The sequence below is a fragment of the Bos taurus genome, chromosome 25 (assembly GCF_002263795.3).
Source record: "Bos taurus isolate L1 Dominette 01449 registration number 42190680 breed Hereford chromosome 25, ARS-UCD2.0, whole genome shotgun sequence".
NCBI lineage: Eukaryota > Metazoa > Chordata > Mammalia > Artiodactyla > Bovidae > Bos > Bos taurus.
The window spans coordinates 3,779,441-3,792,511 of record NC_037352.1 but is presented as its reverse complement, the minus strand read 5'-3'; the positions used below and the strand labels follow the sequence as shown (position 1 = coordinate 3,792,511).

At 62.8% G+C, this 13,071-nt stretch overlaps 1 protein-coding gene across 7 annotated transcripts in view; it reads right to left on the bottom strand.

The window, feature by feature from the left end:
- Nucleotides 1-681: 681 nt before the first annotated feature.
- MGRN1 (mahogunin ring finger 1) overlaps nucleotides 682-13,071 on the bottom strand; it is a 36,679-nt gene continuing 24,289 nt past the window's right edge. Inside the window, exons 10-19 of one of the 7 annotated variants that reach the window (XM_005224549.5) lie at nucleotides 12,582-12,741; nucleotides 10,780-10,889; nucleotides 9,202-9,231; nucleotides 8,658-8,723; nucleotides 7,034-7,272; nucleotides 6,442-6,541; nucleotides 6,251-6,296; nucleotides 4,908-5,006; nucleotides 3,439-3,483; nucleotides 2,089-2,179 (exon numbers count right to left, since the gene is read on the bottom strand). In XM_005224549.5, the coding sequence (XP_005224606.1) occupies nucleotides 3,443-3,483; nucleotides 4,908-5,006; nucleotides 6,251-6,296; nucleotides 6,442-6,541; nucleotides 7,034-7,272; nucleotides 8,658-8,723; nucleotides 9,202-9,231; nucleotides 10,780-10,889; nucleotides 12,582-12,741 (891 nt within the window). In that variant the 3' untranslated portion in view covers nucleotides 2,089-2,179; nucleotides 3,439-3,442. Of the gene's footprint in view, nucleotides 2,180-3,438; nucleotides 3,484-4,907; nucleotides 5,007-6,250; nucleotides 6,297-6,441; nucleotides 6,542-7,033; nucleotides 7,273-8,657; nucleotides 8,724-9,201; nucleotides 9,232-10,779; nucleotides 10,890-12,581; nucleotides 12,742-13,071 lie in introns of all 7 variants that reach the window. The other 6 variants (XM_005224547.5, XM_024985038.2, NM_001076942.2 and 3 more) reach the window with 6 other exon arrangements.

The following is a 13,071-nucleotide window of genomic DNA, read 5'->3' as shown; positions in this document are numbered from 1 at the left end:
GAGAAACCTGCTCCCTTGCCAAGAAGCCTCTGATCGCTCCTAGACTGAAACTGCACCCCACACCCCCAACTCTGATGCTTTGGCCACTCAAAGCAGACACGCCAGGCCCACTTTCCAGGCCTGTGTCCCTGCTGGGCCATCCGCCGGGGGGCAGCCTTCAGGGCTCAGCTGGAACGTCTCCTCGGTGAAGCCCTCCCCAATCACGGTTAGACCCGCTCCGTCTCATGACCTGCCAACTCGCTTCCTAACGGTCCCCAGACCTGGGAAAGACTTGGATGACTTGTGTGGCGTCTCGCTGACAGAAGGCAGGCTCCTGGGGGGCCTTGCCCGTTTCGCCCTCTGCTGGCACAGCAGGCACTTGGTTCACAGTAGCGGAATGAACTGGCGATGGGTATGGTGATGTCACTGGCACACCTGGGGGCCTGGGGCTTCACCAGCCTCTCAGGAGGCAGGGCCGAGGTCCGAGGGTCCCTCCCCTCTTTGTTCCAGGCCCACAGTCAGCACGGTGACGGCTGGAAGAGGAACAGCAGCTGTCTTCACAGCCTCCTGGAAGCTGGAAGTTGCTGGCATCTTAGACACAAGGGAACCGGGGCTGCAGCCATGAGCAGGCTCCCACACCACCCGGCCTCCCAGGAGGGAACCCGAGCCTGGCAGAGCTGGGTACGGAGGGAGTGGACAGGATACTGCTGCGTGGTTTTATTACTATAAATATACAGTAAAAACGAACAAAAACTAGCCAGAGTACGTCAAATGATAGCACATGTGAGTCCAAGACAGGCCAGTCTGCACCCTGTCCTGCAGAATCACTGACACCAACACAGATGGTGAGATGTTGGGGTGCTGACCGCGAGAGGAGTGAGCAGCGGGACACGGCCTCCCCGCCTGTGTGTGCAGGTGTGCGTGTGTGTGCATCGCCACGTGTGCACCCAGAAGCACATGGTGGCTGAGAGGGGAGGGCACGCAGGGAGCCAAGGGGCTGGGGCAGGCTGCCCTGGCCGTGGCCTCTGCTCACAGGCTTGACCGGAGAGAAATGGCGTCCACCCTGAGTGCCCCGGGGCGGGGCTGCCAGCTGCCCCGGGACCGTGCTCCCTGGGGCAGCTCCGCAGGGAGCCGGGCCCTCTCTCGCTGGCCGAGGGCTAGCTCCTGGGTGCTGAGACCCACCCGCCAGGCTCAAGACCCTGCACGGGCTGCTGGTCCAGGGCACCAAGGCCAAGCGCCCCCTCGGCCTTTCTGCTGCCCAGAAAATGTATCTTTAAAAGATGAGGTCACCTCAGATGGGACCCACAACCCCCAGGCAGGTGCCACCACAGGAACCCCAAAATGAAGGAATCAAGGAGGGATGATAAGTCACGTCTACATGGCAAAGAGGGCAGAGGGGCCCAGAGGCCCATCACACCCCCCGGGGACAGCAGTGTCACCGGCAAGTGGAACCCCGCCTGGAGGATCTGGTAAGGTGGGCGAGGCTGCCTCTGAGAAGGTGCCAGGCTCAGAGAAGGGCCCGGACAGAACCACTGCCAGTGGCCGGGCCTGCGGGAGGAATGGATGCCCAGCCGGCCGAGCTGAGGGAGGTGCCCCCCAGGCCAGTGGGGAGGGGGAGGCCACACGCACAGTGGGGGACAGGCACTGCTTCCTTCATTGGCTGAGACTCGGACCCCGCTTCCTGCCCTCCCAGAGTCCTGCATCGTTTCCTGTCGAGGCTGCACTTGGTCCACCACTGAATTCTCCACTTTGTTGCGTTCACTGGTGCCAACAGGCCCCACGGGCTTGGGGGCTGTGGAGGCCCATCCAGGCTTCTCGTGGGCAACCAGCCTCCCGGGGCGTGTGGGGGGCGCCCCAGAGCTCGGCGCCCCGGGCAGAAAGCTGCCGTCCTTCATCGTGTACCATCAGCAAACACGTTGACCGTAGAAAAGGGGAGTGGGCGGAGGCAACGGCCAGCTGTCCTCTCGGATGGAGGCTCACACGGCCCCTTGGAGCCGGAGACCACACCGCTGTGCAGACTGGAGGGTCCAGGGTCGCGCTGGGATCTTGGCGGAGGTGGGGGCTCCGTGCTGCCAGCTGGGCCAGGCTCAGAGCGGGGTCAGCTCAGCAGCCCTGGGGTCGGGGCTGGGGCCGCCAAGTGGAGGCTGGGGGTGCCCAGCGATGTGGAGGCTGCGGGGAGTCTCCATGGAGGTGGACCATCCTGCGGGGCCAGAGAGCGAGGGTCAGCGGGCGGCCCGCGGGCTCTGGGCTCCCACAGCCGCCTAGCATGTCCGCAGCGGGGCACATGGCGGGCCCGGCGACCCCGGCCAGCCGAGGGGTGCCCGCCACTGTCCCCTACCCACGCCCGCACTGAGCTTTCTGCTTCTGCCGGGCCACTGTCCCGTCACCACTGGGTTCAGCTGGAACTCGGCACCCCCGGCAGAGGGGCACACGCAGCGGGGCCCGGGACACCCCGGGAGGCACCCCCAGGGTGCTATGAACTACCCCTGTGTTCAGGCCACCCCGGGGCACCGGTGCCCTGGGGTGCCACACCATGTAGGCCCCAGGCAGCTTCAGGGGCAAACCCAGGTGCCCCTGGGGCCAGCAACAACCCTGGGGGGCCCAGCGAGGGGCCTGTCTTCTTAGGAGCTGAGGCTGCACTTGGGAAGCCAGCTCTGCCGTGCAGCCCAGAAGACAAGCACGGTCCTCCACAGCCGGGTCTGAGCCGTTTCCCACTTCCGGAAGTTTTACCCAAGTGGCAACACTATCTTCCAAGGGCGAGGCTGGGGCCAACGTCTTAAAAGTGCCAGGTGCCATTTCAGTTGAAGCTAAGCGTTGTCACAAAAAGCGACCAAGGAAGACAGGAGAGGTCTGTGGGAGGAACGCTGCTGGTGGCAGACCCCGCGGTCGGGCAGCACGGCTGACCGGGAGGGGGGCCAAGTCCTCCAAGGCCGACAGCCGGGGGCGGGACCCCACCACATTCATCTAGAAACCCTGGGCCCTCGAAGGCGCCAGGTTCCTTCTCTCCAGACTTCCCAGCAGGCTGAGGGTGCCTGGAGGAGGGGCAGGGGTCCCCCAGTGCGTCCCCCTCTTTGGGGGTGCTCTCAGAATGGCTTTCAGTAAGATGTCCGTTTGGGCTGTCCGGGGACCACTCAGAGACTGACCCCACAGCATGCTGGTGTTCCAGGAGGTTCCAGAGGTGGGGGACAGGCTAGCTGTCAGCCAACAGTGGGGTCCTGGCTGGCGCTGAGTCACTGATTCTGGGACCCTTGAGGCTACAAGAGCCTGACTGGGCCGCCCGGTCCAGAGGGAAAGTCCTTCGGTTCCAAAGGCTGGTTGGACCCCTCCCGAAGGACCACCTCTCTGGAGCACCCGTGCTGTGGCCTTCGGAAGCCTCTGGATTCAGAATCCAGGGCCCCTGAGAAGACTTCCCCATATGGGGAAGCAGCCCCCCGCCCCGTGTGCGAAGGCGTCACGTACCGGCTTACTCCTCTAAACCAGCGGAGCAGGAGCCGGGCCCCAGGGCTGCCAGAGGAGGAGAGAGATGGAAGCTCAGTTAGCAGGGCACTCAGAGGGGCCGCACGCTCCAGGCAGAGGCGCCGGCAGAGGCGCCGGCGGCTGACTGAGGTGCAGGTGCGGGGGCAGGTGTGATAGGAACAAACGCCACACACACACACAGGCTGACGCACGAGAGGTGCCCAGCGCCTTCCCCGAGAGCGTGCCCGGGCCTGGCGCTAAGGCAGAGGACGCCAGGCCGGGGAAGGACGCGGGCAGGCGGCAGGGACGAGGGGCTGGGTGTGGTGGGGCCCAGCAAGGGCCTCCAGCCCGCGGGGCTTCTGGGGCACCGGGCATCACGGGTCTCTCCGTTTTACGGATTTGCCCGCCCCCCTTTTATCCCATCTGGCAGGTTACACTAAGATCCACTAAATCACGCTCCCTCCACCCAGAGGACACCATGCAATTGCTGAAAAGAAGGCACCCCTAACGTGTGGGGGCTCGCATTCTTAAAGCCACACAGTGCGCGGGAGATGCTCAGGGTCTCTGCTGAAGGAGGAAGCCTGGGGGACAGAGGCCGCGGCGTGGGGGTGGGTGGTCACAGAGGCGATGGGTCCCTGAGGGCCCCGGCCCGCCCCCAGGAGCAGGCAACCAAGCTGGGGGGAAGCGGGTGCAAGACAGCCCAGCGTGGCCCCCGCTCCACTCTGGCATTGAGAACCAAGCCCACCCCGCTGTCCAAACAAGCACCAGGGCCAGCCAGTGGCCTCTGCCACTCTCCCCACCCCACAGCTGGCCAAGATCCATAGGAGGACTGAGACACGCTGGGGGTCCTGACCGCCAGAGGTCCCGGGCCCACTGATGGGCCGGGCCAGCCCTGCAGATGCCTGGACGCTCTGTGGGCCGCTCAAGGGGTGAGAAGTGGGGGTGGTGGCCCTGCACTGGCTAAGTGTGCTCGGGGTGCCCCCCAGTGGCACCCAGGGGCCAGGGCAAGAGGCCATCGGCAGGATCAGGATTCGCTCAAGGCTCCAGGAAGTGGAGCCTTTCCTGACCCCTCCATCCCACTCTACCCAACCAGGTTTTCATCCTCAGGAAACACCAGGTCCTCTGGAGTCCCGAGTTGCTCTAACAGAGCTTTGCCTGTGGGTTCCTCTGGGGGGGCCTGTGTGTGCCGGTGAGCCACCTGCTGCCCTGCTTCCTCACACCAGCACCCCACCTCCAAGCCCCCTCTGTTTGCACAGGCTCCGCTGCTCAGCCAGAAGCCCACGGACAAGAGACCCTTCCACACTGAAGCCCGTCTCAGCCCCCCAGGGCCCGGCCACAGCTCAAGGTGGTGTGGCTCCCGGGGCAGGCGGGGGCAGAGAGGAAGGCCTTCCCCGCCACCAGGAAGGAACCAGGCTCTGAGGCCAACAAGGCTGCTCGTCTCGACTCCAGAACCTCAGGTGTGCCGCCCTTACCTGGCAGGTAGACGTCGGCAGGTGCGCCAGGCTGGCTGCGACCACAGGGCTCGGGGCTGCCATCCTGCAGGACATTCTCGATGGATGGCACGCGGCTCCCTGCAGGGGATGGAGGCAGGTGGGGGGCCTGCGGGCAGGAGGTGGTCCAGCCGTCCCCCCGAGCCCAGACCCTACCCCAATTCCCCCGTTCTCCTGGGACCGAGGCAGACGGTCTATCATATTTTCTTCCTTTTTCCTTTTCTCCTGCCCCCCACACCCCTCCCAGCATGGGGCTCTGTTTTGTTTTTATTAGAAAGACATCCCATGCCCATATTGAAAAGAACGTCTGCTATCTTCCAGAACGGGCAGGTGGGCACACAGCTCCAGGCCCACAGCAGGGCGTTCACGTGGGGAGTGGATCCTCCTCTTCACGTGTCAGACCTCAGCTGGGACCTGCCCTGCATTTCTGGGGCCCTCAGAGTGGCCTGCATCCCGAAACAGGGACCTGGAGGCCCCCGGTCCTGGCGCAGTGTGCAGGCAGGAAGGAGCTGCCGCCACCGGAGGGTGAAGCCGAGGCCTGAGGGGCAGAGGGGCCTGCCTGCACGGTGAGCAGGGAGCGACAGCACTGGACTCCCGGGGGGACACCCCTTCCTGGCACCACTCCCAGGGGCCTGCAGGCCGTGGTCACCCCGTGACTCTCGAGGCCAGGGGCCACGCAGCTGGGAGGGCTCATGACACCAGAGATGGCAGGGTGCTCTGGGGATCTTGACCACACCTGGGCCTCCCCCGACACCAAGCCTGGTGAGCCTCTGTCTCCCTGTCTGATGCGGGGAGGAACCACCGGGATGGCAGAGGGATGGCGTCTCCACGTCGCATCACCTCCCTTGAGGCCCCACCGTGCCTTGGTGGGTCACCGCCCTACCCAGAGTCAGTGCCTGGCAGCGGTAGCTGGGACTGGACCCCAGGGGCCACCGAGTGCTAACGAAACCCTCTGCTCAGGAAGGGCGCCAGGACCCCCGCATGGGGGACACACAGGGGAGGGGCTGGCTGAGCTGTGCACACCCTCTGGCTGTTGGCCACACCAGGCCCGAGTCCCAGAGGCCCCGGTGCGACCCCGCCACGGTGGGACAGGCAGAGCCCCAGGCCAAGAGCATGGGGCACCAACCACAGCAGAACCGTCCAGGGGGGAAGAGAACAAACGGCTGTTGCCACTAAAGGACAGGCAAGGAGGGAAACCGGGCGGCCGAGGGCTGTCCTCCGGGAGACGTGCAGGAACCGCGGTGTGTGGTCGGCCAGCACAGCTCAGAGAACCCTCAGAGGAGCAGGGGCGGAGCACAGCAGGGCTCAGGCCCGGGAGCACTCACCTTGCTTCAGCGACGAAGTCTCATCCACTGTCTCCGTCATGAAGCTCTAAGACACAAGAGACGTGCTTGGACCCTGGTGCTGACATCTGGGCCCTGGACACGGGGGCCCCCACGGCCTTCACCCACGAGCAGTGGGGGCTGGGAGGCCAAAAGGCAGGAGGCGGGGACAGATGGACAGGGAGGGGCCTCACCTCGGGGGAGCTGCTCAGCGCCAGCCCCGCCCCACCCGGCGCGGGCAGAGCCTCTGAGTCATCCTCCTCGTGGATGGGGGACGATGGGGACCGGAGGGTGCTGGGGACAGAGCAGGCAGAGGACAGGTGGGTGAGCTCAACCAAGCCAGCCCCAGGGGCCCCAAAACCCGGGGAAGGGCCAGCACAGGTGCACCAGGCCAAGGAGTGTGTGCAGGAGGCCCCCAGGGCCCTTACAGAAGGGAAGGGAGCCACAGTGGCAAAGCCTGGGGGGAGCGCAGGCGGCGAGAGGACAAGCCCGGGGCCTCCCCATCTGTGGAGCCACTCTAACACGCAGAAGGCGGCGAGGCCGTGGGAGTTCTACAGAACCTGTGCCTCTTTTCTACTGTTCTAGAAAACCCGTGAGCGTCTGAGAAAAACTGAGCCCAGCAGGGCTGGTCACCAGCACCTCCAAGGGCGGCCTGGAGGACCCATGACTGACCCGTGGCCAGATCCCAGGCACGTGGCCCCCGGCTCGTGGGGGGCAGGCGGGGTGGGGGAGGTGCACCTGGCAGGGCCGCACGCCGCCGCAGGGGGCTGCCGGCGCCGGGCTCACCTGTCAGGGGACTTGTTCCGGGGCTTGCCCTTCTGCAGGCTGCTTTCCACCATCCGATCGATTCCGGCAAGTGGACAGCTGGCCTGCGACAGGCCATCTGAGACGCCCGAGTATGTGATCTCCTCATAGAGGGGAGCCGTGGGGACGGCTGGGGGGACGGCCGGGGGCACCGCCCGAAGGCCGTTGAGTGCCTCAAGCAAGGAGATGGGCTCGTAGCCGGGCGGGATGCTGTCGGCGCTCTGCGGAGGGAGGGGCGTGAGGGGCCAGCCGGCCAGGCACCCGCCCACTGCCCATGGCGCCCCCGAGACGGTCTGCTCCCCAGAGCCTGCTCTCTGACCGTCCCCTGTCCACTCCACCTTCCAGGGTCTCATCCCCCGCCCTCGGGGGGCACCCCTGCCCAGGGAGGCCTCGGCCATCAGCCGCGGCCCTGGACATCCAAGTGTCCGTGTGGCACCCAGGATGGAGGCAGAGAAGGCGTCCAGAAGGCCGCCCACCCCGGCCTCAGCCAGCCCCTGCCTGGCTTTCTGCTCCTGCCCGGTGGGCGCAGAGAGTGGGGGGCGCGGTTAGTAAGAGGAAGGGCCGGAGCAGGAGGGCAGCAAAGCCATGGGAGAAGCCGCTGGGAGCACGCGGTCCAGGCCAAGAGGACCCGCCCGACACAGGGGTCGGGCCTGGAGACCCTCTGGGGCTGCGCAAGCACTGCTGGGCCGACACAGGCTCCCGGGGTCTAATGGGCCCAGGACTGGTAGCCCACGCTGGGAGGATCCAACCAACGGGCTAAGTTCAGGGCTAAAGGCGAAGGGAGCGGGAGGCCAGGCACCAAGGGAGTTAGCTGGGTCGCCAGGGCCGTGGGTGGGACGGCCACCTGCCATCAGCTTGTGAGCGAGGTGAAGGGCAGCGTGCTCTCCTCGGAAGCCCTGCCTGCCCCGCTGGCCTGCAGGAGGTGACAGGGTGACCCTGGGGGCCGGGCGGGCAGAGGAGCCAGCTGGGGCTTCCTGTCCTCAGCGGGTACCTCTGGGCCACCTGGGACCATGGCGCCTGCATCTGCTCCCAGGCCGCCTGCAGGTTCATGTTATTACTCTGATCTCCCTCACCCCTCGGAACAGGGGGAAGAAAAGGAAATCTCTGTGTCTAAGCTGACCCTTGGGGACCCTGACTCTCTGCCTTTTACCAAGGGGGGTCCAGGCAGAGGCCCGGCCCGGCAGCTACTCACTAGCTGGCCCCTGCCTGCCCCCACCCCGAGATGCAGGGAAAACGAGAGAAATACGAGTGTCGGCCCGCAGGGCAGGGGTGCAGGGTGAGCAAGCGTGAGGGACGTTCGCAACAAGAGCGGCAGCCTTAATTCCACCTCCGACGTCATTCCACTGCCAGCAAGAAAAAAAAGGGAAACAGGACACTCGGGAGGAAGCAGAGCTGGCGAGAGGGGTGCCGGGGCTTCGTGCCGACAGACCTTGTGTTCTGCTTGTTCCACAAAACTCCCTTCCTGGGCGGGCACGCCGGGACTGGGGAGAGTGGGTCTGACAGGTTAAAGGAACTGGACACACTGGCCTGGGTGAAAGTGCATGCCCGTCACTGCAGTCATCGGGGCACGGGGCAGAGACGAAGCCACGGGGCCAGACACACTTACTGTTTCCCCTTTAGGTTTCTTGCTGGCCAGTGAGGCGGGGTGCGACTTTGATTTTTTAAAGGGACACTGTCAAGATAAAAATCATAGGTTTTACTGCTGCCACCCCCCGTGCGGCGCCGAGCGGGCTGGACGGGGTCTCCCTGGCCTTCTGGCCTCCGGGCAGGCCGGGAGCCAGCACTTTGCAAACTCTACCAGCCTCTGAGCCGCGGGGACCTGGCTGAGCACAGGTTCTACCTCGGGGCCTGGGTAGGCTGGGCCTCTGCGTCCTGTTGGCACTGGAGGAGCCGGTCCCTGTCCCTCGCGGCCACTCCTGGTCTGGGCTACCCCCCACCCCTAGCTGAGCAGCAGGTCCTGGCTGGGGCGGGCATGACAGTGGCCAAGCACGCCCCACGAAGGGGCCCAGCTGGGCACAGAGAAGGGACCTGGAGGCCCCAACACAGCCTGGTCGACTCATTGCCAAGCCTGACTCCTAAAGATGGAGTTAAAGCCCCTGATCGCTCCCATTCGGTGCTGATCTTAAGATTCACCGCAGAAAATGGCTCACGTGGGCTCTGGTGCTTCGTGGAAACCGCTCCTGCAGGGAACGTGGTGGAGAACGAGGGCCACTTACTTGGGATCATAACCTCCAGAGAGGGCGGCGCTGGCCCTCGGGAGCGTGCGACGTTAACCATCCGTGCCCCGGGCTGCCCTGCACTGTGGGAGGCGCCTCAGCCCTCTGGACAAGAGGGACAAACATGGGAGGGTCCCACCTGACCCTCGGACACCAGGGCAGAAACCGGGAGCGGCGGCAGTAAGAACCCACTGCCCGAGCCCCACCCTCCGTGGAGCAGCCAGACTCCTGCCTCGGGGTGGGAACCCCAGCACAGTTCTCTCCACCAGAAACATGGGCAGTACTGGAGAAAGTGCTCACTGCTCTGAAATAAAGTCCACCGGTAAATGACCGAGGGCCTGGTTTCAGAGCTAGAAGCCCTGGTGCCCACAGGCCTCGCAGGATAAACAGTGTGGCTGGCCAGGGAGAAATGGGGAGATGGGTACCCCCCACAAGGGGCATCCTTGCCCCTCGTCCAGAGGCACACAGCACCTTCAGATACTGAAAGAGAAGCTAGAAAGCTGAGTCTCCAGGAGGATTCTCAGACTTAAACACTGGCCCAGTTCTCAAACACTGGGGCAGAACTCATCACACCTGCTGGCCCAGGGCAGGCACCGTCTGTGGGGATGCCAGGCCGGGCAGTGTTGGCTCATCTCCCTTTTAGAGCATTGGCAGGGCCTCTGAGAATCACGGGATCCAAACAACTGAATCGAGAGCCAAGAAAACAGGCTCACAGGCCGACAACGCTCGAAGCCAGTGGGGACCCGAGAGCCGGGCCTGCCCCACGTCCATCCCGCATCTTCTGCCCCTTTGCCCACCTCGGCGACCCCCAAACCCCTGCCCCGTCTCTCCACATTCCTTCTGCTTCTCCTCCTGCCCTTCTCTCAGGACCACCCTGTCAACCTTCATCCCCATCCGCCTATGTCTGTTTGTGTCTGTCTCCCTCCCCTTCTCTCGAGGTTCCTGAAGCCTGATCTAACTCCCCTCGTCCGCTGCAGCAAGGTCTGACCCACGGTTCCTCGGGAGCAGGTCCAGCGGACGGCTGCAAGTGCCCTCCTGTGTGCCTGGGCAGGGGCTGGGAGGGCAGGGAGCAGGGGAGGACACGCCACTGCCGCCCTTCGGAGGAGAATTCTCTTCCTAAGAGCACACAATGCCCCTGGCTGTCTGGTGTGATGGAACAGAGGTGACCGACACCATGACTCAGGCTCAGCCAAAGATCACCTGCATCTCAGAACCTTGCTATTGGAAGAAGCAATGTCCTCGGGGCAGCCAGCGCTCACGGGGCCAGGGCCGGGGCCAACCCCCCAACTCAGCCTCACAGCTGCCCCCTGGGACCAGGCAGGTGAGCCAGGGGCCCCGAAAGCTCGCAGGGCACAGCCCTAAGGGCAGAGCCTGGGCAGTCCCCTGCTGACCCACCAGGCCCACTGTCCTCGCTGTCAGAATGTGAGGGCGGGGCCTTACAGTGGACGGGGCTTCTCCCAGGCCCCACCCCTGCCCACTCCAGCTCTGACACAGAAAGGAAGAAGCACTCACAGAATGCTCGTCGTGGTCCATGCTCTGGGCCAAAACGGGGCTGAAGGAGATGGGGGACAGGGCCCCCGGCTTCTTGCGCACCGCCCGGATCTGCAGAAGAGCCCGGAACGCTGCGGGGAAGGGATGGGTTCAGGTCAGGTGGGGGCGGCACCCTGAGACCCTGCTGAGTTTCGCTGACCCTGACGACCACCCACCCCGCAGTGATCCCAGAAGAGGCCCGGGTTAAGGTTAAAGGAGAAAAAAAAAAGAAGGGAAAGAATATAAGTTGATTCCTCCCCGTAGAAAGCCAGAGGCTCCAGGGAAACATGCCACCTTCTTGGAATCGAATATAAGAATGAATTCCTAAGGACCATGATTCTCAGACACGAGGAGTTTCAGTCAGTCCAATACAGCCGATGAAACAGATGACCACCATTCTATTTTAGTTTTCAGGTGGATGAAGAATTTGTTTTGTGAAAAGTACGGTAGTCATGAAATAACACTTGTTATTGAAAACGAAACAAACGATTTAATCACAACAAAAGCCTTCAAAATGCCCTGCCTTGGTCTCCTTTGACTGTATATACAAACTGAACGCCTTTAAGCTGGAATGCAATTCACTAAAAACAGAAGTAAATCCAATCGGGAAACAAAGGAAAATGACATGTTATTGATACTTACTGAATGTAAGTTAGGTTTTTGAATATGCTATTCATAGGGCAAAGAGCACTTAGTTACAAAGACCAATTTGCATTAAAAAAAAAAAAAACCTGGACTTTTTGGGTTTTTTACTAGGCTTCAGGGGACCAGCTTGTAGGATCTCAGTCCCCACCAGGGATTAAACCTGGGTCACAGCAGTGAAAGCCTGGAGCTCTAACCACTAGGCTACCAGGGAACTCCCTGAGCTTTGCTATTTGTAACTCACACTTTCTTTTTCTCTGCCAGGGCTTCCCAAGGCCATGAATATTGATTAACTGCTCTGGAGCATGATTTTAACGTAGCTGTAAACTATCCATCAAGAGAGCTTTCCAGTGAACAGTCACTGACCAAAGAACTAAACACAGCAACAAAAACATGCTTTTATGACCCGAATTTCAAATCTACCGATGCATTGCTTCTGAAAGCAACAATGCACCTGACAGCCCCCTATGACTGGAAAAAAAAAAAAAAGCCATCCTTTATTTATTCAGAGAGAATGTCCCGCAGTGGCCACATGAGGGCGCCCTCGCTGCCCACACCCAGCACCCACCAGGACCCGGCCAGGACCCCAGAGACACCAGCAGGACCCACCCCCTGAGGACGTTCCTTCTCTGCTGGAGGATGGATGTTTTACTCAGAATTCAGCCTGATATGACAACTTCCTCCAGATGCTCCAGGAAACCAAACTAAACTCCGTGATAGTTTACACTCAGCACACTTTCCACTTTATTGTCGTGTCTTATCAGACGCATTTGAAAAGACCCTGATGCTGGGAAAGATTGACGGCAGAAGAAAGGACGACAGAGGATGAGATGGTTGGATGCCATCACCAACTCGATGGACATGAGTTTGAATAAGCTCCAGGAGTTGGTGATGGAGGCCTGGCGTGCTGCGGTCCATGGGGTCGCAAAGAGTCCGACATGACTGAGCAGCTGAACTGAACTGAACTGCTCCGAGTCTGTCCCACATACTCCTTGAGAAGCTGAGTCGCTGATCGCGTCTGGGCAGCTCCCTGCACACACCGGCCGCCAGTCCCTCCTAGACCGGGTCCGACCTCCCTGGAGGTGCCGGCCATGACCGCAGGGGCCCTGCCTGTGCCCCCCTCCACCACCCGCCCCACTCACGCAGCCGGCAGATGGGGCAGTTGCTGGCCTGGTAGCGCAGCGTGTCTGCACAGGAGTTGCAGAGGCAGAGGTGGCGGCAGGGCAGGATCAGCGTGTCCCGCAGGTCAGACAGGCACACCACGCACTCGTTGCTGTTGTCGCTGTTCTCCTCGTCCGAGGGCTGCGGGGACACGAGGCACCCAGGGTCAGTGGCTCCTGAGGCCAGAGGTCAGGGGCTGTGGGGGCCAAGTTAAGCCCCTGGGGGAAGAGGAAGGTCACCGAGGAGCAGGGTGCCCCCCCATCCACCCCCCAAATCGAGAGGACTCAGGTCTCCTGTTTCCCACAATTAAGGGGGTCTGTGCCCCCACACCCAGGCTCTGTGGGCCACCAGGCTCCCCTCACGGATGTCGCACCGCAAGCTGAGCCACTGCTGTAGGGGGGAAAGGCCAGGGCCACCTGGGCAAGGTCTGGGGGCAGGAGCAGGCCCGGCGTCCCAGGCTGCCCTGACAGC